The following is a 22372-nucleotide window of genomic DNA, read 5'->3' as shown; positions in this document are numbered from 1 at the left end:
TCAGATGTACAGGCCCCAGATAATTAAACGCTGGAGACTTGAGAGTTAATATGTTTTCAACGTTTGACTGCTCTTTTATCTACCATACGTGTTCAAAGGGGTTCCTCCTTCTTAACCAGTTAGCTCACTTATCAGGATTAGCTTAAGGGTTTCTTTATTCTCCTTGGTCTAGAATTCATCTCTGCTACCAAGATTAATAATCTCTTCTGGATGGAAATACAACCCCCCAGATCTATGTGCAATTGTGCATCTTTTCTACAGAATTTATTTCTAGGTACCTGTCATTCATACGGCACATGTCTAACCATACACCTTCTAAGCAACAAAATATGAAGGGAAAATCTGCAAATGCTGTTATAAATCACCAAATATTTCTTTATGCTTTATTTATGTCAAGATTTGATATTTCTATTTATGGATTAATTTTCCTGATTGTTTTACAGCACACCAAAAAAAAAAAACCTTAGATTTTATTATTTATACCTCCATAAAATAGTAAAAGAATGGAATAAAAAAATAGCACGTTAAGAGATTTATAGGCGGACACATTTCCACAGGTTCCTACACAGAATCTGTTTTTCAAAATATATAAAAATTCAATTAAGTGCAAAGTCATCTGGAAACTTCTTGAAATCCTTTCACTCTTTCTCCACTATCCTACTCTAGTGCTAATTTTCCATCTCACCATCAATATCTTTCAACATCAACATCTTTCCATATAGTCTTTTATAACTTCCCAGGTACTTTTTGTGACTCTTAACTGGGCTGCCTATACACTTCTAATAATACTCACTGCTCTTACCTATCAGATCAGAAAACAATTCACCTTACAAATATTTGATCTAAGGCAGTGGCAGAAACCTAGCAATACATTATATGGTACAATGATAACAGTTAATACTCAACTACAGGGCACTCAATGACTTAACCGGGTGTAGCTCTGGAAATAATTACCTATAGCTTTCCTTGTGGATGTGTATGAAAAACGTGTCTTCACTGGGAACAGTAACTTCCACATTCTGTACCCAATTAACATCATTCTAAAATAACTCTTGATCTCAAGGGTATTCCTAAATAGTTACGAGATTTGAATCACAAAACTAGGGGAATCTAAGACCTGGGTTTTAATTATGATTCTGCACACAGTTTAGCTGTACATCATTTGACCCCCCAGGATCTCAGTGTCTTCAATTGCAAAATGAAGAAACTGAACTCAATTTTCTTTCAGATCTATTCCAGCTCTAAAATTTCATGAAACTATGGAATTTCAGTTTCTCTTCATTTCAAAGATAAGCAACCAATGGTAATGGCAAATTAGCCTACATTGTTTTTTTCCTTTAAATGACCCAACTTGGGATGCTTTCTTGCGTTGAAGTTTTATCTAGGCAAATAAACTGCAAATGAAAACGACATCGATAAAATATAAAGAAAATCACACTGACTTCAATCACCTTTGGGCCATTTTGTTAATAGTTATTCAAAGGCTGCTACTCTGATCACTGGCTTCCTAAAACAGAAATATTTATAGAGTTGTTTCCTTCTCATCCCGAGATTCAATCCGAATAAAAAGCACGGCGTCTAAAATCGATTTCAACTTCAGAACAAGTTGCAGAGTGCGAGGGAAACTTCGCACAGCTCTCCAAGTCATCTGCATTTAAGCATGATTAGAGTTAAGAAACGGTTCTTATTATGAGATATAAGAAGCTCACAGGCGGCAGGTGACATCTGGAAAGGCAAGCAGAACTGCCAAGCAGGGATGTAGGCTGAGCACCTTCAGGCAACAGGTCCAGAGCCAGTACCGCAGTCTGCCCCGCTGCACCCCGCTCGCCGCCCTTCGCAGCCCCAACCGCATCGCCTCGCCCCCGCTTCGGCCCTGGAGAGGCAGCCCGCCCCCCCACCCCACGCCCCTGCGGCAGAAGCCTCCCTAATCGCTCGCTTCCTCGGGCCTCCCGCCCCGGCAGGCTCTCCAATTCCTCGACGCCGAGGCCGGACCGGGCCTGATGCCTTCTCCCCGGACGCCCGGGTCGCAACGGTCCCGCAGTCCTGTCGCCGCAGCCCCGTCCCCGCCGCGGGCCCGCTCACCTGCACCTGTTTGCGGAAGTGGCGCGGCCCGGGTACTGCCAGCGGCTAGGAGCAGCAGCAGCAGCAACGCCGGTGGCCCCGGCATCTCGCCCACCGCACGGCCCCGGGGCCGGCTCTCGGGTCGCCTTCCGTCCGTCCGTCGGTCAGTCGCTCCTGCCTCCCTATGCTGCCTCAGCGGCACCCGCGCCGGCTGCTCCTGGTCACACGGTGCTTCGGCCAAACCTCAGCGCGGCTCCTGGTCCGCACCCGCCGCTCCGGCCACAGAAACACCATCCTTCCCGCCCGTCCGCCAGCCTGCGCCGCCGCCGCCTCTCAACAGCAGCAACGGCAGCAGCCCTGCGGAACCGCGGGCCCGGGCAGCCGCGTTCCCGCCGCCATGATGGGCTGCGTCATGTGACGTAGAGCGGGGGCGGGAGGCCGTGATGGATGGCCCAGCCAGCCAATCGTCAGCACCACAGGGCCCTGGAGGCCCCGCCCGTCAGTCTGGCGGAGGGAGGGTGTCCGCCGGTGCGCCCCCTGCAGACGGGAGAGTGCGTGGGCAGCAGGTAATACCGGCAATTATTTTAAATTTAAAAATACAGGGAAGTACAAAGAAGACAATAAAAAACATCCAGAATACATCCTGAATTTTTTTTCTTAGTATTTTAAAACATGTAAAAATAGGCCTGTTTTGTCTTCTGCCTTTTTAACTTGTCAGAGTCGTTTGGGGCTCTTCTCCTTAGGTTAACCTACACACTCTATCAGCCACCAAGGAGCTTTAGGTTTCTTTATTTCAATTCAGCAAGAATAGAATGCCTCTCCCCTCACACCCACTGACTCAGCTCCTGATCTCAAGCCATTCCCTTTGCCAAGAGTGCCTGCCCTTCCTGTCCTCTCTCGGCTACCTGACACGCTTCTTTCATCCGTCCAGGCACACCTGAAGGATGACGTCATCTAAGAAGGCTACTCCCCAACCCCAGGAGAAATTACTAACATCTCCTAGTGCCCTGCCCCAGCCCTTGACGGACTGCTATCCAAAATGCCGTATTTTATTGTTCATGTGACTGTAAGCTTCCTGAGGACAAGAACTGTGCCTGGCTCAGCTCGGGTTCCCAGGGGGCTGTCTCAGGGTGTTCTCCAAACCCGGATGCCTGGTCCCGGTGGTGCCCCGGGAGGAGCAGCTTCCAGGTGCCGACCTCTCCCCACCAAGAGACAAGGCCCAGGTGGAAAATAGGTAGAGAAAGCACTTTCCAGGCAGACGTAACATAGTGATCAGAGGCCTGGAGGCTGGGAAAATGCTGGGCTTTCCTGGAGAATGAACTTGTAGTCCAGTTTGTAGATGCGAGGAACTAATTTGAATCTTATCAGATGAGGCTCCACCGACTGGCAGCAGGAGAGCCTCCCCAATTCTCCAGACTCCTCAAATGTCCATCCTGCATGCCAGCTCTCTGGTGCTAACCCAGCACTGGACACACAGAATCTATGCCCAGGAAATATCTGTTGAATGGTGAAGGCAAGCCAATAAACAGCTAAGTAAACATATAGCTGGAATGTGACATGCTGAGTTCAAGCTCTTATGACTGTCTGCTGATCTCTGTGTGGGAAAGGTAAGGAAGGTAAAGGTCTAGAAAAGAGACACAATCGCCCTGTTGTGCTTCTCCATCTATCAGGAAGCTCCAGACTGAGAGTTGGTGGAAGCCAGGGAATGTCACGCTGTGTGCCAAGAGGCGTCACTGTGTTTACAGCAGTGCGAGTCCAACCAAGGCCCTGCCTCATAATCCTTGTGGTTGTTCATCATAATTAAAGTGCACCCCAACAACGGCACGTCAGACCACAGTCCCAAAGCGGGTTTCGTTATTATTTGAGCAAGCCCAAAAGTTTAAAAAAAAAAAAACAAATTTTTTTTCCACTTCGAAGAACAGGGGTTAAGGTACACATTCCTCAAAGGGTGTCTGATGGCAACCTTTACCCCACCACCCACCTCACCACAAACACCTTTGCCCAGTGCTTCTCTTGAAGACATTCAGAATTTATAAAACAAATGAAAACTGCTTTGTCTAGTTCACCTAGGAATTGGAAAACAACCTTAGGCACAAATTTGGGATTAAATCCAAAATTGTGATGGTGCAAGTTACTTTACTACATTTTAGTACAAGTTATTTTGCTACATTTATTTTACTAAAATTACTATACTTTACTGTTATCTATGCTTTGAGGCTATTTATATCTATTGTAGCTGTATAGTAGAAATACTATATTATACTACACTATTGCACATCTCTTCCCAGCTCCGACTTCAGTGATATCATGTCTGTAGCTTGAGATAAGCCATGGCGTGAGTATTCACACCATGGAAATTGGCAAACAGTGCTAATCAGGGCTCTTTTCCTCCAGGAGAGCCATTTGTCTTGCACACCGGTGGTCTTGCCATAGTATACCCTCCACAGGGTCTTGATGACTGCCCCTTGCTGACCTGAATCCTTTTTGTGGTTGCGTTACGTTACTTCAGCCTTAGGCAAATAGGAGACCACTGGGAGTGAAAGTCAGACTCTCCCTAGTTCTCTGACAATCAAAAGCCACAGACCTCATCCCTGACCCTCCTTCTAAATGCCTTTGTATGAAGTCTTCACCTTTTCTTACCTTCTAGGTCCTCAGTCTAAAACTGTCTGAATCAAGGACAGCTCACCAGGTGTGTCTGCCTTTCAGAGCCCTGAGCCACCTCCTATTATGGGGGGCACATCCAATATGGTAAAAATGAATGAATGAATACAAATAAGAAATGCTGAAGCAAGTCTCAAATATATGCTAAAGTTTAAGTCTAACAAATTAACACTTTTAATATTACTGCACATTTACAGTGCAATATAATGATGCTATACACAAGACAATTACAGGATTTATTAAAGGTGCACAACGCATAGTGAGATTCAGCAATGGGATAGCATTTTAAAATCGTATTATGAACATATTTTTTCCAAGCTAAGTAATAACTCTTTAAACTTTACCTAATTTTAGAATATTTTCATCATTCCTTAAAGAAAATCTGTACTATTAGCAGTCATTTCCCACCTCCCCCAGCCCTTGACAACCACTAATCTATTTTCTGTCTCTATAGACTTACCTAATCTAGACATTTCCTATAAATGGAATCATACAACATGTGGCTTTTTAGTGACTGGCTTAAGCTATTGTTCCCAATTTACATATGAGGAAACTGAGAAACAGAGAAGTTAAGTACTTTGGCCAAAATCACGTGGCAGAGGTGGGGTCCAGACTCAGGCAGGTTGGCTCCTGAGGGGTTGCTAAGTGCCCTTTCTGTCCTCTCCTGGCTACCTGATACACTTCTTTCACCTGTCCAGGCACACCTGAAGGATGACGTCATCTAAGAAGTCAACATCAAAACTGAGTCATGTCAAAGTGTACATTGAAGGCCTTTTGTGAATGTGAGGTGTGAGGCCAAAATGCCCATGTGCACCCCTCAGGTGAGAGGCCCTAGGAGATGGGGAAGAGTGGAGGTGGGGAAGCATACTACTCTGAAGGCAGCAGATGCTCCGTAAAATCCATTTTTCCATTGTGAAAGGCAGGCTCTCCTCCTGGATTGAACTCTTGCATTTTTCCTTTCTTTGGCCTGCTCGGCAGCTGAACCCCTTCCCATATCAAGAAAGCCTCACAACATGAATCTTGATAATGGGAAGGTTGCCTCCCACTATGAAGACTAGGAGCCAGACATATCTATCCTCTAGGGCTCCAGCAACCAGGGCATAGGTATCCTTTCAGGTCCACCACGGTGCCAGCAGCTGTGTCATCCTTGCACACAGTTCCCAAGGTGGGACTGATGACCTCCCCACTGCCCAGCCCCCTCAGTGGCTACTTATGTCCTGAGCCCAAGTCCCCAGTTCTCCCCAGCAGCTGCTCACTGCTCTCCAGCCACTTCTCCACCTTGCTCAGCCTCTCGAGGTTCAGAAGATCCTTGCAACCCACCCAGTTGCTTGAAGCTTCTGCAAAGACCCTTGGCCACTCCTACTGGGGGCAGCCACTGGGGCTGCTCCTGAACCAGACCCTCAGGCATACATCGAGCATCAAGTATGCATCAACCGCTATGCTGGACACTGGAGATGCCATGCTGGACAAGACAGATGTAGTCCTTGCCGTGCTAGGCACAGAAATCGCCCGGCCGATGACACTGTTAAATGTGAAGGTACTGTTGTGATGGTGCGAAGTCACAGAGTACGTATGCAACACAGCCTGATACAGCCCTGGGAATCCAGGAAGGCTTCTCTGAGGAGGTAACACTTGAGTGGCAATCCCAAGAATGGACAGGATGGTAGCTTAAAAGAGAGGAGGGAGATAGAGTTCCAAACAAAGGAAGGAAGATGGGTTTTAATGTTTTATCTTCGATATGTCGAAGTGGAGGCTGACAGAAGGACCCTGGACAGGTAAGTTTAATGGGGAAAGGGAAGAATCTGGTACAGACAACTGGATTAGGGGGATGGCACAGGAGGAGGACGGGATGGATGTTATTATCCCTCAGAGCATTTTCCCCTCCCTGCCTATGCCTTGCATTAGAACAGATCCCAGAAGTGGAACTGTGTCTGTGGAACTCCCAGCCACATCCCCGCGGCTAGAAGGTGCCAGCGCCAGCAACATCCGGTGGATCAGCAAGAGAGTGAGAGGTGAGAGGCTGTGGGCTCACGACATGCCAGGACCCAGGTGGGCTGATGCCTCTGTGTCCAGTCAATGCCTGTGTGCCCTGCGGATGACAACCCCCCCACAGACAGCAGCGTGTGTCTGGGCAGGACACATGTTCTAATCACATTTGCTCCTCCCCAATCATTCAACAATGATTTCAACAAACAGGAGGTGGCTTTGACGTGTGGGACCACGTTCCTGGCACTAGGGTCAACAAGGAGATGAGGTCCCTGCTCTTGAGGAGGTGGCATTCCAGGACAGGGAGAGCCAACGCTGCTTTGGAAAGTCCTGCCTGGCTCAGCATCCTTGCCAGTCACGAGGCCCTTTCCCCAAGCCCGTAAAACCAAGGCTGACTTACAGGTAAGCTCCTGTGTCAGTTCCCGCAGGCCAACTGGAGCAGGCTGGGTGGCAGGTGCCAGGTGGCCAACCTGCGAAGGTGCGAGTTTCACCAGGGTGCGGCTGGCACATGGGCCCAAGGTGGCGGGTCAGAGCTGGCAGGGGCCTGTGGGCTTGCCCTGACCAGTCAGCCCATGCAGCGCCATCCTCTGGCTCTTCCTAGGCCCTGGGTCTGAAAGGGATTTCGGGAAGTGAGGCCTGGAACCTTCGAAGCAGAGGGAATCCTAGGGAGGCCCCTGCAGCAATGCCTGCCTGGGCCTCTCCACCTCCTGCAATGCCACCCTGTGCTATCAGAGGTGCCCGTGCCAGCCTGATGGGGGAACTTCCTTTCCTTTTCCGTCTGCTCCCAAATGCCAGGAAACAAACGTTTCATGTGACCCCAAAGATGACGAGTGAGGAAGTGACTCCTTTAGACCCAACTGCTCAGAACCTGGGGTCAGTGTCACCCCGATAACCAGGGGTCACTGTGTGTGGTTAGCACCTGGTCCTGCCTGTGGCTCCGCGCCCAGCATGCCTCCTCGGCAGCACCCCTCACCCTCACCCCGGCTGGGGAGGCCCAGGTGACTTCCTGCACCTCCCTCCTTGCCCTACCTGTTTGTGCCCACAGCTGCTGAGGGCAGTTCCACCATCTGCCAACAGGCTAGGCCGGAACGTGTGGTTCCTTCTCCAGCGCTGAATGGATTTATTATTTAATAGCACGGGGAGGTGTGGCTATTTTTTTAATCACCAAATTTTGTTAGAAATGGGCTTTTTCACTGCTCCATGCGTGCCTGTGTTGCAGCTAAAAACCACAGCTTTTGTGGAGGGCAAATGTGCATGTCCATTCCTCAGATTTTTAGGGACAAGCCACACACTATTCCAGACTCTACTCAGGGAGCTCAGACACGTGCCGTGTCCTGGGTGACATGTAGGCATTTCCGGTGTGTTACTTCATTACTCCCCAGAATAACCCTCTGGGGTGTGCTCTGGGCCTGACTTACAGATATATCTTTGTTTTCCCTGAGGATAACAGGGTGTGGAGCAGTATTTGATTGGCAGCAGAAAGGTCATGGGGAGGCTGACCTTCCACCATGGACTTCATTTTGGCCCATAACCATGGTTTCCCTCCCTACACTTGTTTCCTCTTGGGGGAAATAGGCCCTGTCCCACCTGCTCACCTCTCCTCTTGAAGGGCCGAAGCTGCCACCCAGCCAACAGGTAAGGCTCATCCCAGTCCAGTTGGGGTGGCAGAAAACTTGATGAAGGATGGGACAGAGGGTGCCTAGGTGTCATGGTTGACACAGGTCTGTCCTAGGTCTTGAGAAGACAAAAGACCTCAACTAGCTCTTCAGCTGGACAATGTGGACTTTCCCGCCTCTGGGAGGCGTTAGGCACAGTGTGGGGAACATCTCTGGGCATCCCTGGAAACAGCTGATGCCATGCTTACGTGGGTCTTACTCTGCCATGCCCCAGGTTCCTCTGAGAACAACCATCTGTGACTTTCTTACTGAGATGCCTGAAGAGTGGAAACTATGTAAGCTAATGATCCTCAGGGGAAATTGCAAATCTTCAGCAGATCATTTCAAGGAAAAGACTTGGGGCCTCATGAGCCATTTAAATCAAGGCTGGTGGGAGAGCTGGTGGAGAGTAGCGAGTGTCTGCAGAGGCTGCCCTGGTGGGCAAGAGTCCTGGCCAGGGAGCCGAGGTCCAGCAGGGCTAGCTGCTGGGTCCCAGAAAGGCCTGCTGGCCCTGCACAGGCCCCGAGCACAGACACTCCAGTGGGGCGGCATAAACAGTGGAAACTCACATGGAGGTGAGGCCAGATGAGAAAGGGAGTGCGGCGGGAGAGAGATGCCAGCCACAGGACACAGGCCAAAAGGCCTTGAAAGGCAGGAAAAGGAGTCACGCAAATGTGACCAGGCCAGGAGTGACCATGTTAGCAAAGATCTATGCCATGTTACCATGTTAAGGAAAAGGAGGCAGCATGATTCCATATTCACATTCAATTCACATTCATACATATTCACAAGGACTGGAAGGAAATCACCAAAGCGTGGGTATCTCTGAAAGGTCACACCATGGCTGTTTCTTCCTTCCTTTCACTTCCTTTTCTTTCTTTCTTTCTTTCTTTCTTCCTTCCTTCCTTCCTTTCGTTCTTTCATTCTTTCGTTATTTCCTACTCCTCCCCCTCCTATCCTACTTTTGTATTTTCTCACTTTTCTATAATGAGCCTGAACTGGTTTGTTTATAGGGGAAAGCAAAGATTTTCTTCGTTGTGTGTTTATTTTGTTTTTAAGCTGGTGGGTTTCACAGACTCAACTCATGTCAAGGACAGAGACTGTCTCCAGCATAGCTCCACTGTTAGAGAATCAAGAAGAATTTTTTTTAATATGCTTTACATTGTGGAAAATATTCCAGATGGTACCAGAACGATAATATCCATCCGAGCCAGTCCATGTTTTATTTTACACCTTGGGCTCTGGGTGCTTGATTATGCACTGTTATTCTCACCAGCTGAATCTGCTGCCTGCTGGGAGGTGTTAAAAAAAGCCCTTTTTTAGAGAGATAATTGAATCAGCTTAGGAAAGTGGAGTGTTTTATTTTTGGTGGAGATGGTTGGCTATATTCCATGTATTCTCTTGAAATTTTACTTGAAAGATTGTTGCCGTTTGGTGATGGAGGATAGCTTTTGGGTTTTGCTCTTCTGCACTGTTTCTGAGCAAGGTATAGATAGATGTGTGGAGATGGAATTCTATTTGTTGTGTCTTTATTCTAATCTGGGTGTGTGTCTCTATGTTGAGAAGGAAATTGGAGCCATTAGCTAGCTTGTTTGGCCACAAGACATCCTATGCGATTTTGGAATATCTAAGCAGAGACGGCACCTTTCCAAAAGTCAGGTTTGATGACTCAGGGGGTCCAGGTCTCCAGGCCATCAACACGTGTTTGCTCCTTGATTTAAAAATGGGGAGAAGGGTTGGCTGGTTGTTTTCCTCTGTATCAATTACAATTTTCAATGAACCAAGTGAACTGATGGGATGTTTTGACATGTTACTTGGCTTTAGTCCCGCGAATACGATCCAGCTGAGAGTCTTTCAAGGCACTGGGCTCTGAGAAAGCAGACATTTTCAAATTATGATGATGGTAAAATATACATAACCTAAAATGTACCACTTTAACCATCTTTAAGTGTACAGTTCGGTGGCATTAAGCACATTCACATTGTCATGCCACCATCACCACCATCCATCTTCAGAACCTTTTCATCTTCCCAAACCAAAACTCTGTCCCCATTAAACACTCACTCCCACTCCCCTCTGCACCAGCCCCTGGCCACCACTTCTACTTTCTGTCTCTAGGAATTTGACTTCTTTAGGTACCTCATAAGGGGAATCATACAGTATTTGTCTTTTTGCAACTGGCTTCTTTCGCTTAGCGTAATGTCCTCTAGGTTCATCTATGTTGGAACATGTGTCAGAATGTCCTTTCTTTTTAAGGCTGAAGAATATCCCATGGTATGGATGGACCACATCTTGTTTCCCCATTCATCTGTCCATGGACACTTGGGTTGTTTCCACCCTTCGGCTATTGTGACTAATGCTGCTGTGAACATGGGTGTGCCAATATCTGCTCATGTCCTTGCTTTCGATTCTTTTGGGTGTATACCCAGAAGTGGAATTGCTGAGCAAGTGGACATTTTAATAGAAATGGAAATGAGACCAACTGGAAAGTCCATTGGCTCTGATCTTTGGTGTCAACGCCTGTATCCTGGAGGGTCCCCAGGAAGTTTAGAAAACGCAGCAGCACCAAACCCGAGAACATCGGTTTGAGCTGGAAGGGTCTTTAAAAACATGGAGCCCAAAGCTCTCTCTTTGTGGATGAGAAATCTGCACACCAAGTCCACGTCTTGCAGGAGACAGTTCTTAGAGCCTGGGCCCTTCTCTCAGGCATAGAAACAAGCAAAGCTGCAACTCTGGAGGGGGTGTTGTGGGGGAACTTCCTGCTGGGTCAGGAACTACTTGCTCCCATGACCAGCTGGCCACACACGCACACGCTTCTCAGGACGGTAAGGAGTTTCAAGAGGCACCACACAGACTCATTACATCCAAAGTGCAGGCAACATAACACATTAAAAGGTACAACTGATTAAGTCCTGGAGATAAGCCACTGTCCATCAGAGATTTCCTCCACTCAGACATAAACCGGAGGCTCCGTTCAACAAACAGCCATCTGAGATTCTGTTTGGCAACAGCTAAGGGAAATGCCAGAGGTGGGTGGAGTGGCCATTTATCATTCTTTCTGGCTGACCAGCACTGGCCGTGGGAGGCTGACGATTATTTCACTAGCCTCCCATGAAGCCAGGGTCCTGCCATGGGACCATATTCTACCAATCAGACACACAGGTGCCTAACCCAGAAGCTAGAGAGAAACAGGCATGTCCACTTGGAAGGAGGGTGGCTGAAACTGCATCAAGTGGCCAGAGAGAGCACACCAAAGGGGTTGCTGTTTGCTCCTAGCAGTGGTGTTTCCACTAAACCTGTTCTGCAGTGTGCTCGGGGCTGGTTCCTGACTGTGCAGACTCCAAGCCGCGTTCTACAGCCTTCCTGGAGATCCTGAGTTACCCAGTATCCTTTAATACATCCTTTTCCTGCTCAAACCAGTTCGAATTCGTTTCTGTGGTTACAACTAAGAACCCAAACTGACTCATCAGACTACTGGTTATCAGTTAAAAGTAGGTTTGGCTGTGAATATCAGTGACACCCACTCCCACCCCTACCCCAAATGAGAGGGCCTTAAACAAGACAAGTTATTCCTTTCTCATTTAATAGTCTGGGCAAGCAGTATTCCACCATGGGACTGGATTTCCCATTTAAATGTAAATGGCCACATGTGGTGGCCAGTGGCGACTTGCCGGACAGCATGGATCCGTAACATTTCCAGCACTTGGCCAGGCCCCTTCCGGGCGCTCCCAGTCCATCTCCCGTATCCCAGGTAATCACTGTTCTGACGTCTGTCACTAGAGATGAGTTTTGCCTGTTCTTGAACTTCATGTAAGTATTGGGTTGTCAGAAAAGTCTTGCCGCATTTTTACAACAAAAAACACAAATACATCATGACTTTTCTGACAACCCAATAGCATCACCGATGTACAATTAAGTGTCTGTAGCTTCTTTCATTTAGCATTGGAGAGTCATCCAGTGGTGTGCTGCTAAATGTTTAACAACAGGCTCTTCAGAAAATAAAAAAGCCTGATGTGAAGCATGTGCTGGTGTTCACAGTGTAAATACTCCCTCCATGGCCAATTTGTGACATCAGCTGGCCAGTACGAGCTGGTCCCAACGAACCGCTGCTTTCGCCTGCTGTTGGCTCATTTGCGTTATTGTCGTGGTGGGCACATGTTCTGCTTCCTGTCCATACTCCACAGGACCCAAGGGCAGCCCACTTTTTCTCTAGTGCAGGTTGTCCTCATTAGCCCGCTTCCCCAGCCCTTAGCTGTCCCTGTCAGGGGCTTGGGTCTGGAAAAGCTAGTTCAGGACTCACAGGTCTCTCACCTGCCCCCTCCTGCCTCTGTCCCTTTCTCCTCTGCCATCCTCCATCTGCTGGGAGTGGACACCGCCACTTCTTGTCTAGCTCTTAGGTAAAAGGATCAAGTCAGCCAGTCCTGCATATGTTAATAGAAGCTAAAGGAAGTTAGGAAACCACCTTCCTTCATGACAAAGCTTGGATTTCAACACTATTGACTTGCTATAGATTCCTAAAAAAAGGCAATTTCGAGACAATGAGTTCCTTGTTCTCTTTCTGTCCTATCTTTGCTAAGACAATCAAGCCTCCAAAATCAGCCAAGGACAGAGGACGACAAACTTCAGCCATGGGCCAGATCTGGTCCCTGGTCCATTTTTTGTGCAGTCCACAGGTAAGAATGCTTTTCACAATTTCTTAATTGCGATATAATTGACATAGCATTGTGTAAGGTTAGCATTGCGTAAATCACCATGTTGATTTGATACATACATGTATTTACAATATGATTTCCACCATAGCACTAACTAATACCTCTACCATGTCACACAATTATCATTTCTTTTTTGAGAACAATTAAGATCTCTAGTCTCTTAGCAACTTTGAAGTTTATAATCCAGTATTACTGACTATACTCATTGCAATGTACTTTAGATCTCCAGGATATATTTATCTACTAGTTGCAAGTTTGTGCCCTTAAATGACCTTTCCCCAATCCCCACACCCCCAAGACCCTGGTATCGACCAGAATACTGTTTTTATGAGCTTAGCTTTTAGATTCCACATGTAAGTGGTATCATGGAGTATCTGTCTTTCTCTGACTTATCTCACTTAGCATAACGTCCTGAAAATCCATCCATGTTGTCACTAATGGCAGGCTTCCCTTTTTTGTCACGGCTGAATAATATTCCATTGTATGTGCACCACATCTTCTGTATCCATTCATCTGTTGATGGACACTGAGGTGGTTTCCATATCTTAGCTGTTGTCAATAATGCTGCAACAAACATGGTTGTGCAGGGATCTCTTTGACATCCTGTTTTCATTTCCTCTGGATAAATACCCAGAAGTGGTATTTATTGCTGGCTCACACGGTGGTTTTATTTTCAGTTTTTGGAGGAACCTCCATACTGTTTTCTATAGTGATTTTCACATCTTTAATGGTTGAAAAAAAAATCAAAAAAGGAATAATATTACATGACACATGAAAATTACATAAAATTTCAACATCCAAAAGACAGGTGGTGTTGGCACAGCCACACCCATTGGTTCCTGTAGCATCTCCAGCTACTTTTGTGCTGCAGAAAGTCCTGGCTGGTAGCACTTGCAATTTCCATGGTGTAAACACTCTCACCAGGGCCGAGTCACTGACCTCAGAGCCGGGAGAGGAGCACACAGCCAGTGAGTGGGTGGCTCCAACACAGGACTGCCTACGCCTCTAGTTCCATGAATGACACAGGCTATGCACTTTTCGCTTAAGTTAGCTTGTTTTCGGCATTATGTTACCAAAAGAGCCCTGGAACAGGTGCCCATAGAATAATGACAGCAACACATGTGAAACTACTGCTGTGACAAGCGCTACAAAGAGACAAGCGTGAGCAAGCCTGCCAGGCAGGACTTCCAAGCCCTGCCGTGGGAGGGGATTCTGGCACACCCAGGTGCCCAGAGCCTGTGTAAGGTGAGCGGGAGCAGAGACAAATATTGGGGGCCTTTATCAAAAGAACACTGAACTACAGCACAGCAAACTGAAAAGCTTCAGCATAGCAAAGAAGACCATCAACAAAACAAAAAAGCAACTTACGGAATAGGAGAAGGTATTTGCAAGTCATATATCTGATAAGGGGTTAATATTCAAAATATATAAAGAACTCATACAACTCAATAGCAAAAAAGAAAAAAAAATCCAGTTAAGAAGTGGGCAGAGGACCTGAATAGACACTTTCCCAAAGAAGACATACAAATGGCCAACAGGTGCATCAAAAGGTGCTCGCATCACTAATCACCAGGGAAATGCAAATCAAAACCACCATGAGCTATCACCTCACACCTGTTAGGGCGTCTATTATCAACAAGACAAGAGATAAGTGTTGGTGAGGATGTGGGGAAAAGGGATCCCTTGTGCACTGTTGGTGGGAATGTAAATTGGTGCAGCCGCTATGGAAAACAGTATGGAGGTTCCTCAAAAAATAAAAACAGAACTACCTTACGATGCAGCAATCCAACTTCTGGGCGTTTATCTGAAGGAAACAGTCACTACCTTGAAAAGGCATCTGGACAGTAAGGAGGGGAATTAAGAGGGGAGACCATTTAGGAGAGCGAGCACGGTGGTCATTCAGATGGGAAATGATGGGTGAAGGTGGTGAGGGCAGAGATGAAGAGAAATGGGAGGACTGGAAGAAGACTTCCTAGGTGTAACCACAGAACATGATCATCAACGGATATAGAGGCCGAGCAAAAGGAAGACACGAAGGGGGGCCTCTGAGCTTCTTCCCTGGCCCAGCCCCTGTTCTACGTGTTACACACATATTAGCTCACTTAATCATCACATCCACCCAACAGATGAGGAAATGGAGGCACAGAGAGATTAAGTAACTCTCCCAGAGTCACACAGCAAGCAAGGGACTGACTGGGAGTCCCACCCAGGCAGTCTGCTTCCACAGTCTTTAAGCTAACCCACAATACTCCAACGATTCTCAGCAGTAAAACCCAAGGCCCTGAGGAGAGATCAAAAGATCTTTGGAAGAGAGTGTGGGGTTGCCTAGTTTTTTCTGTTGTTTTTTCCCCTGAAATGAATGCCAGGTCCAGAGTTTGGATTCTGTCCAGTTGCTGTTAAGGACCCCTGAAGGGTTATTTTTCATTTGATTTTTTGCTGAGGACATTTAAAACATACAAACATAGGTGGAGGAGGAGGAGGATCTCTCTCTCTCACACACACACACACACACACACACACACACACACATCCCCATATGCGTCACCAGCTTTAACTTTCAACTCAGGGCCAATCTGGTCTCACCTCCACTCGCCCCTTTCCCCTCCCATATTATCGTGAAGCAAATTCCAGCCATCCTACCATTTCATTCATAAAGGTTTCATTGTGCAGCTCCAAAAGATAAAGGAACATGTTTTATTTCTAAAAATCCACAATACTACCATCACCAAAAATAATCAACAATTCCTTAATGTCTTCAAATATCCAGTTCCACTGAAGATTTTGAACAGAGAAATAACAAACAAGGTCAGACCCATATCTCATGCAGATGGCGGGAGGGAGGGTCAGGGGAGGTGGGGAAACTGGCTAGGACTGTTGTGTTCCTCCAGGTGAGAGCTAACAGTGGCCTGGACTTGGGATGAGCAACAGAAATGATGCAAAGGTGGTGTGAGAGGCTGTGCTGACCCTGGAGAGACTGCCCTCCAGGGTCAGCCACATCCTAGAGGTGGTAAACCACTGCAGTGTGCCTTTCAAATGCAAACCCACTGGCCCAGAGCCCACACCCTCCCCTGGTCTGTCGGCTCTCACCCTCCGGGCCACTGTTCACCTGCCCTCGTCACCCAGGGCCGGTACCAGACAACATGGGACAGACCTGTGCCCCAGAGCCCGCTGGAATTGTCCAAACCAGCCAGTCCTAAGCCTGTCACCCCGCCTCGCCTATTCCTTCCACAGAAGCCACAATGAAGACTCCTGCCCGCAGTTTCCCTCTCTCTGCCTCCTGATGCCCCTGGTGCTTCCCCAAGTGGCCCTGCATGGTATGGCTGCCCCCTCCTCTTGGGAGCTGTGAGGAGCAAACTGTCTTTTCAATGGCAATTTCTTCTGATCTGCTGGACTTGCTATACTTCACATTTTCTATTAATATTTAAAACACACAGATTTGAGTCGGAGTGTGTGTTTTAGGGAAATTATTCAGCTAGCCTTCAGAGCCTCCACCTGGGTGCACGGTTTTCTACCTAAAGACACCATTGTGTGTCTACAGTGAGAGAGATGCTGGTGATTAAGGCTGGGATTTCAGGGAATTCTAACCACCCCAAACTTCGTCCAGTGCAAACCCAGCTCTGCCACCTCTTGCGGTGTGACTTTAGGTGTGTTGCCTTACTTCTCTGAGCCTCAGTTTCCTTCTCTGTAAACAGGGACCATTGGGACCTATCTCTTTGGATTATTGTGAGGACTAAATGCAATAATGCATGAGCTGTGTTCACACAGCTGGATGTTAAAAAATAGTTCAAATCACAATTTCAGGAGCTCCTGGGGCCTGTGTTTAAACACCGACAGCGGTCAGAGCCTCAGGCTGAGTGCTGAGCCCCAGGCACCTGCATGAAGAGGAACCCATGGCCTCCCTTCAAGGGGAAGCTGGCAAGGCCATGAGCTTGAGCTTTCCAAGGGCTGGCCACTCAGCCCTATCTTTTGGTGTCAGCAATTACTGACATGATTGCATCAGAATTCTCTCCTAATTACAGCAAAAATGAATTTCCACCTCTTGGAGACAAAACCCACAATTAACCAGGGAGGGGTGCCAGCATTCAGTTCTGGGTTCACCATCCTCTAAAATGCTGCGGCCTGGGGATGAGATTCCTCCTTCCCCCTAAATGTCTTCCTGTGTTTTTTGTTTGTTAGTTTTTTAATTAACCGCCAAAAACTTTGGCTTGGGAAGGTCCCCTAATCAGGATGCCCAGGGAGTCAGTGATAGCCAAGCTCAGGGAAGATTGCTGAGAGGACCATGAATGCGGTCCCCACCCATCCTCCAGATGTTTCTAGGGGACTCGTTTTGGACTTTTCACATCTACCTTCCCTTTGTCCCTTCTTGGCTTCTTGACAGTTGTGATTTCAAAGTCTCCAAAGAGAGCTGTTAGCTAAATAGGCTCTGTGTGTAAAGGACTGACCTCACCCAAGAGAAGTCTGGACTTCGACCGTGGCTCCTGCAAGATGATTGCTAAGCCCTTCCAATGTTCTGCCTGATAAGAGTTTTTTTTTAACCTGGCGCCTTGGGCCACACTGGACAGTCGAACATTGTGATTTATTGTGGGGGCTTTGGGCCACACAGTATCAGCTCAACCTCTGGAGGGGCTGGAAACTGAGGTCAGCCATGTGGGGCGTCAACAATGTCGATGTCCTGGAGCCCCAAAAAAGACTCTGGACACCAAGGCTCAGGGGACTTCCATGGATGGCAATACTCCATGGAAGTCACATGTCATTGCTGGGATAGGTTAGCACTGCCTCCACTAGGAGGGGACACCTGGAAATTCCACGCATGGAGCCCTCCTGGAGCCTGTCCCATGAGCCTCTGCCCTTGGCTGACTATAATCTGTCTCCTTTGCTGGAATAAACCACAACCATGAGTGTGACAGCTCTCAGTGAGTTCTGTGAGTCATTCTGGCTAATTATCGAACCTGAGGGTGGTCTTGGGGACCCCTGAATGTGCAGACTTGATGACCCTCGGTCATCAAGGGACCTCTGAAACTTTGCAGTTGATGCCAGAAGTGGGGATGGTCTGGGGGAGTCCCCGGGCTTTGCCTTTCCTGTGACTCACCTTTTCAAAGTGAAGGCAGACCCAGTGAGGAAGTCGGGTGAGGCTGTCACCTGTGACCAATGACCCAAGGAAGAGAGTAAACCATTAAGAGGAGCATCCCTGTGCACCCTCGGTGGGAGCCTGGATAAGGAGACTGGTGTGCGGCACCTTCTTTTAACTGAGGATCTGAAACAAACATTGCCCAGGTTACTCCCTAACATCCATTCCCACCTTACTCCTCTTTCGTGGCAGATCCCATTTTTTTATTCAGGTATTCATCTGACTCCAGAGGGCAGGGGGAGCGGGAAAGCCCCAACTCCAGCTCAAGCCGAGCCCCAAATCTATGGGGTGGATTCTGATTGGTCTCTGCCAGTCATATGATTTCAGAGTTCCTGCCAGTGATTGGCTCAGGTGTGACCATGTGCTGTAATCCTGTTCAATGAGATGTTTTGTTCCTAAGGGATATTCAGAAGAAAAGACAGACTATCTGTGGAAGTTATATGTCTGGATGTGACACAGAAAGAGCATCAGCCATTTTGAAACCACTCAGGGAGTCTGCCTGAGGCCCAGCCAATCAATGGCCCTGCTTACACTGGTGAAAAACTGAATACACCCACCCCTCCCCCAGACACTTTGTTAGGTGAGGTAACAAACATCCTCATGGTTTAACCCAACTTGGGTTCAGGTTTTCTTTTCCTACCAGTAGAATACATCCTGGTCAGCCAGGTACCAAGGCCCCTGGAGATCAGCCATAAAGTGGACAAAATTACACCTGCTTTGTCGTGGGAGAAGCTGAGGAGAGTTATTTCAATTAAGATGCAAGTAACACAGCACACTCAAATCGCTGAAAAAAATAATGGGGCTCTGTGGAAACACCTGAAGACCACCCAAGTCAGAACAAACAGCATTTGTTATTTATGGGCTCACTGGTGGCACAAACACGCCCATTACAGGGTGCCATTGGGAAAGTGTCCCTCCTCCTGTCCCTACCCACTCCCCCTTCCACCCCCACCCTGACCTCTCATTGTCATTTCCACATCTTCCCCCCTAGGCAGGCCTGCAGGTGGCCTCCGCCTACTGCAAGCCCGAATTATCACCACTAGAGGGGACTTGAACGGGAGTTAGGCTTCCTGCTGGTGGAACTTTCCTTCCTGGAGCCGGCACACCCCATTCCCAGGAGGACTGAGGACTGGGAGGAGGGGCACCCCAGGAACACCTGGGCTGATTTGCCAGCGATGCCCAATATGCCCCAACAGGACAGGGGACCCAGGGCACCTTGGTTTAGTTTCTGTAGAGAACAAAACCCCTCCATTGACCAAAACCTGAAAAACAAGCCCAGCCCTGCACTCTTGAGGGCGGTGTGCACAGGAATGCCAGGGACATTCTTCTATTTTGCCCTTGGCCCAGAGATAAAGTCTCCTAATCTCTGTTCTTGAAGAAAAATGTTCACATGAGAGCTTTAGGAGGAAGGTGGAAGCCGGGGTCTAACGTGTGCTTTTTTGGGAACGCTCCAGCTCAGAGGAACCCCAGCACGCTGGAGCAGGAGAGGGGAGCCCCAACACAGCACCAGGCACTGCAGGGGGAGGAGGGTGGCCATGGCCCTGGGGCTGCCTGGACACCGGCCCTGTGAGAGCTGACTGCTTCCCGCAGCGGGGAGAGGTTGGGGGGCAAGGCCTACGCCTGCGTGCCAAACACAGCACAGCCAGCCAGAGTGTGGGGGTGTCTGCTGTGTGAACTGCCAGGTCTGCCCATGGCTCTCCATCTCCCTGGTGTCCTGTGGCCCAGGCCCCACCAATTCTTGCCTGGAGATGACAGCAGCAGCCCACTCTGCCTCAATAGTGTCCCCTAAAATTCACATCCACCCGGAACCTCATGTGATTTCATTGGAAATGGGGTCTTTGCAGATGTCATTAGTTAAGGACACACAGAGACACTGGGAAAAAGGCCACGTGAGGATAGAGGCCGAGATTGGAGCAATAAGGCCACAAGCCAAGGAACAAAGCCTGAGGCCACCAGAGGTAGAAGGGGCAGAAAGGATCTTCCTCTAGAGCAGTGGTTCTCAACCTGTGGGTCGCGACCCCTTTGGGAGTCGAACGACCCTTTCACAGGGGTCGCCTAAGACCATCGGAAAACAAAAAGGTATTTACATTACGATTCATAACAATAGCAAAATGACAGTTATAGTGTAGCAATGAAAATAATTTTATGGTTGGGGGTCACCACAACATGAGGAACTGTATTAAGGGGTCGCGGCATGAGGAAGGTTGAGAACCGCTGCTCTAGAGCCTTTAGACAGAGCACGACCTGCCGACACCTTGATTTTGTACTTCTGTCCTCCAGAATAAGAGAATATATTTCTGTTGTTTGGAGCCACCAAGTTTGTGGGAATTTGTCACAGCAGCCCCAGGAAACACACACACCCGCCATCCCCAATCTGTGTCCCCCTCCCCGCCCTTGCATCTGGAGAGATATTTCAGGTCCCATTTCATTCCACCCCACTTCTCGCCAATGCTTTCAAGTGACGTTCAGAATAAAATCCACCCTCCTTCCCACAGCATCAGGCCTCACGTGGTCCGGCCCCTGCCTACCTCTCCATCCATCTCCTCCCTTGCTGGGCTCCACCCATGAACTGTCATTGCCTTGAATACTTTCCCAGAAAACCTGCCTGAGCTTGTCCCCCCTCAGCACCTCCACGTGTATTGTTCCCTGTTCCCGGAACGCCATCGTCTGGACCAGTGGGTTGCCACATGGGTGATTCTGCCTCCCAGGGGACATTGAGGTCTGGACACCTTTTGGGTTGTCACAACTTGGGGGGTGGTGAGCAGGGTGCTACTGGCATCTACTGGGTAGAGGCCAGGGGGGCTGCTCATCACCCCACAATGCACAGGATGGTCCCACACAGCAGAGAATTATCCTGCCCCAAGTGTCTATCATGCCAAGGTTTTGAAACCCTGCTCCAGATCTTTCCATAACGCAGTTCTCCTTGTCTTTCAGGCCCCAACTCTAATGCCACCTCCTCAAGGAGGCCCTCCCGGGCCATCCTTTATAAAGGGCCATCTCCTGTCACCCCCTTATCACATCACATGTTCGCTTTCTTCAGGGCCCTGTCATCATCAAAGCCATCTTGCATGGTTATTTTTACTTACTGTCCGGCTCCTCCCGCTAGGATTCCCCAGAGAGTTTTTGCAGCCACTGCAGATGGAAATTGGACAGTCTAGCCATCTCCCACCTACCCTCACCCTCACAGCTCCCAGGGAGTCATTAACTGCAGGTTTGTTTTTTCCATTTGGCCAACAGATATTTTTTCCCCTCTCCTGGGTCTTCATGTGGAGGTGAGTGCTGCCAGCCTGGACCTGTCTGAACAATCATCACCACTTCGGGCAGTTTTACTAGCACTTTCCAGCGCTGCCAAGGCTTGAGGCCAAGTTGGTTGGCCTAGCCTCACGTGGACAAGCTGTTCTCCCCGGATGCACCTCACCGACTGGGTGTTTCCTCCTGGTCTAGACACGCAGCCCTGGAGCCAGCAGATGCTAGAACCAAGGTCCCAGCACAGACCTACCCCCCCACACACTTATTTCAGAATCAGAACTCCAAACTAACAGGAATGGGGCTGCCATGGGGCTGAACTGTGTCCTCCCCAAACTTTACATGTTGAAGTCCTAACCCCCAGTCTTCAGAATGGGTCTGTTTTTGGAGTTGGGGCCTTTAAACGGGTGATTAAGTTAAATGAGGTGAGATGGGTGGACCCCACTCCATTATGAGGAGGGGAGATTAGGACGCAGGCATGTACAGAGGGACGACTATAAATATACTGGCGAGGCATGGAGAGAAGATGCCAGCATTCTTCACTGTGGTAAAATACACGTAACATAAAATGTGTTTAAACCATGTTAGATGTACAGTGCAGTGGCATTAAGTACCCTCACAATGTTGTACCACTATCTCCACTATCTATTTCCAGAACTTTTTCATCATCCCTAACAGAAACTCTGTACCCATTAAACAATAATTCCCATCCTCTCCTCACCCCGTTGTCTTTGCTTCTTGATGTCTGGGTCTTACCCTGGAACTCTGGACACTGGAAGCTGAGGGCCGCAATCATCTTACCCACTTCCATGACTAGCAGTTGATACTAGTTGGCCAGAGCAGCTGAAATCATAGCTGGGTCTGGGGGCTGCAAACCCCAAAATGTGGCCTTTCCATGTGGCCTGGCTTCCTCAAAACATGGT

At 48.4% G+C, this 22372-nt stretch overlaps 1 protein-coding gene and 1 long non-coding RNA gene across 3 annotated transcripts in view; one reads left to right on the top strand and one right to left on the bottom strand.

The window, feature by feature from the left end:
* The window catches only part of LMTK2 (lemur tyrosine kinase 2), a 73279-nt gene extending 70790 nt beyond the window's left edge, over positions 1 to 2489 (bottom strand). The window contains exon 1 of one of the 2 annotated variants that reach the window (XM_019637542.1): positions 2083 to 2489. In XM_019637542.1, the coding sequence (XP_019493087.1) occupies positions 2083 to 2167 (85 nt within the window). In that variant the 5' untranslated portion in view covers positions 2168 to 2489. The remainder of the gene's footprint in view (positions 1 to 2082) is intronic. The other variant, XM_019637543.1, reaches the window with a different exon arrangement.
* A 9488-nt stretch (positions 2490 to 11977) lies between these two features.
* LOC109380169 (uncharacterized) lies at positions 11978 to 22129 on the top strand. The gene is made up of 3 exons (XR_002123388.1): positions 11978 to 12114; positions 12941 to 13036; positions 21441 to 22129. It is a non-coding gene; the product is annotated as an uncharacterized LOC109380169 (long non-coding RNA).
* Positions 22130 to 22372: the final 243 nt, after the last annotated feature.

The sequence above is a fragment of the Hipposideros armiger genome, unplaced genomic scaffold (assembly GCF_001890085.2).
Source record: "Hipposideros armiger isolate ML-2016 unplaced genomic scaffold, ASM189008v1 scaffold_33, whole genome shotgun sequence".
In the NCBI taxonomy this organism is placed as follows: Eukaryota; Metazoa; Chordata; class Mammalia; order Chiroptera; family Hipposideridae; genus Hipposideros; species Hipposideros armiger.
The sequence above is the reverse complement of the archived record's forward strand: the minus strand, read 5'-3'. Positions and strand labels throughout refer to the sequence as shown.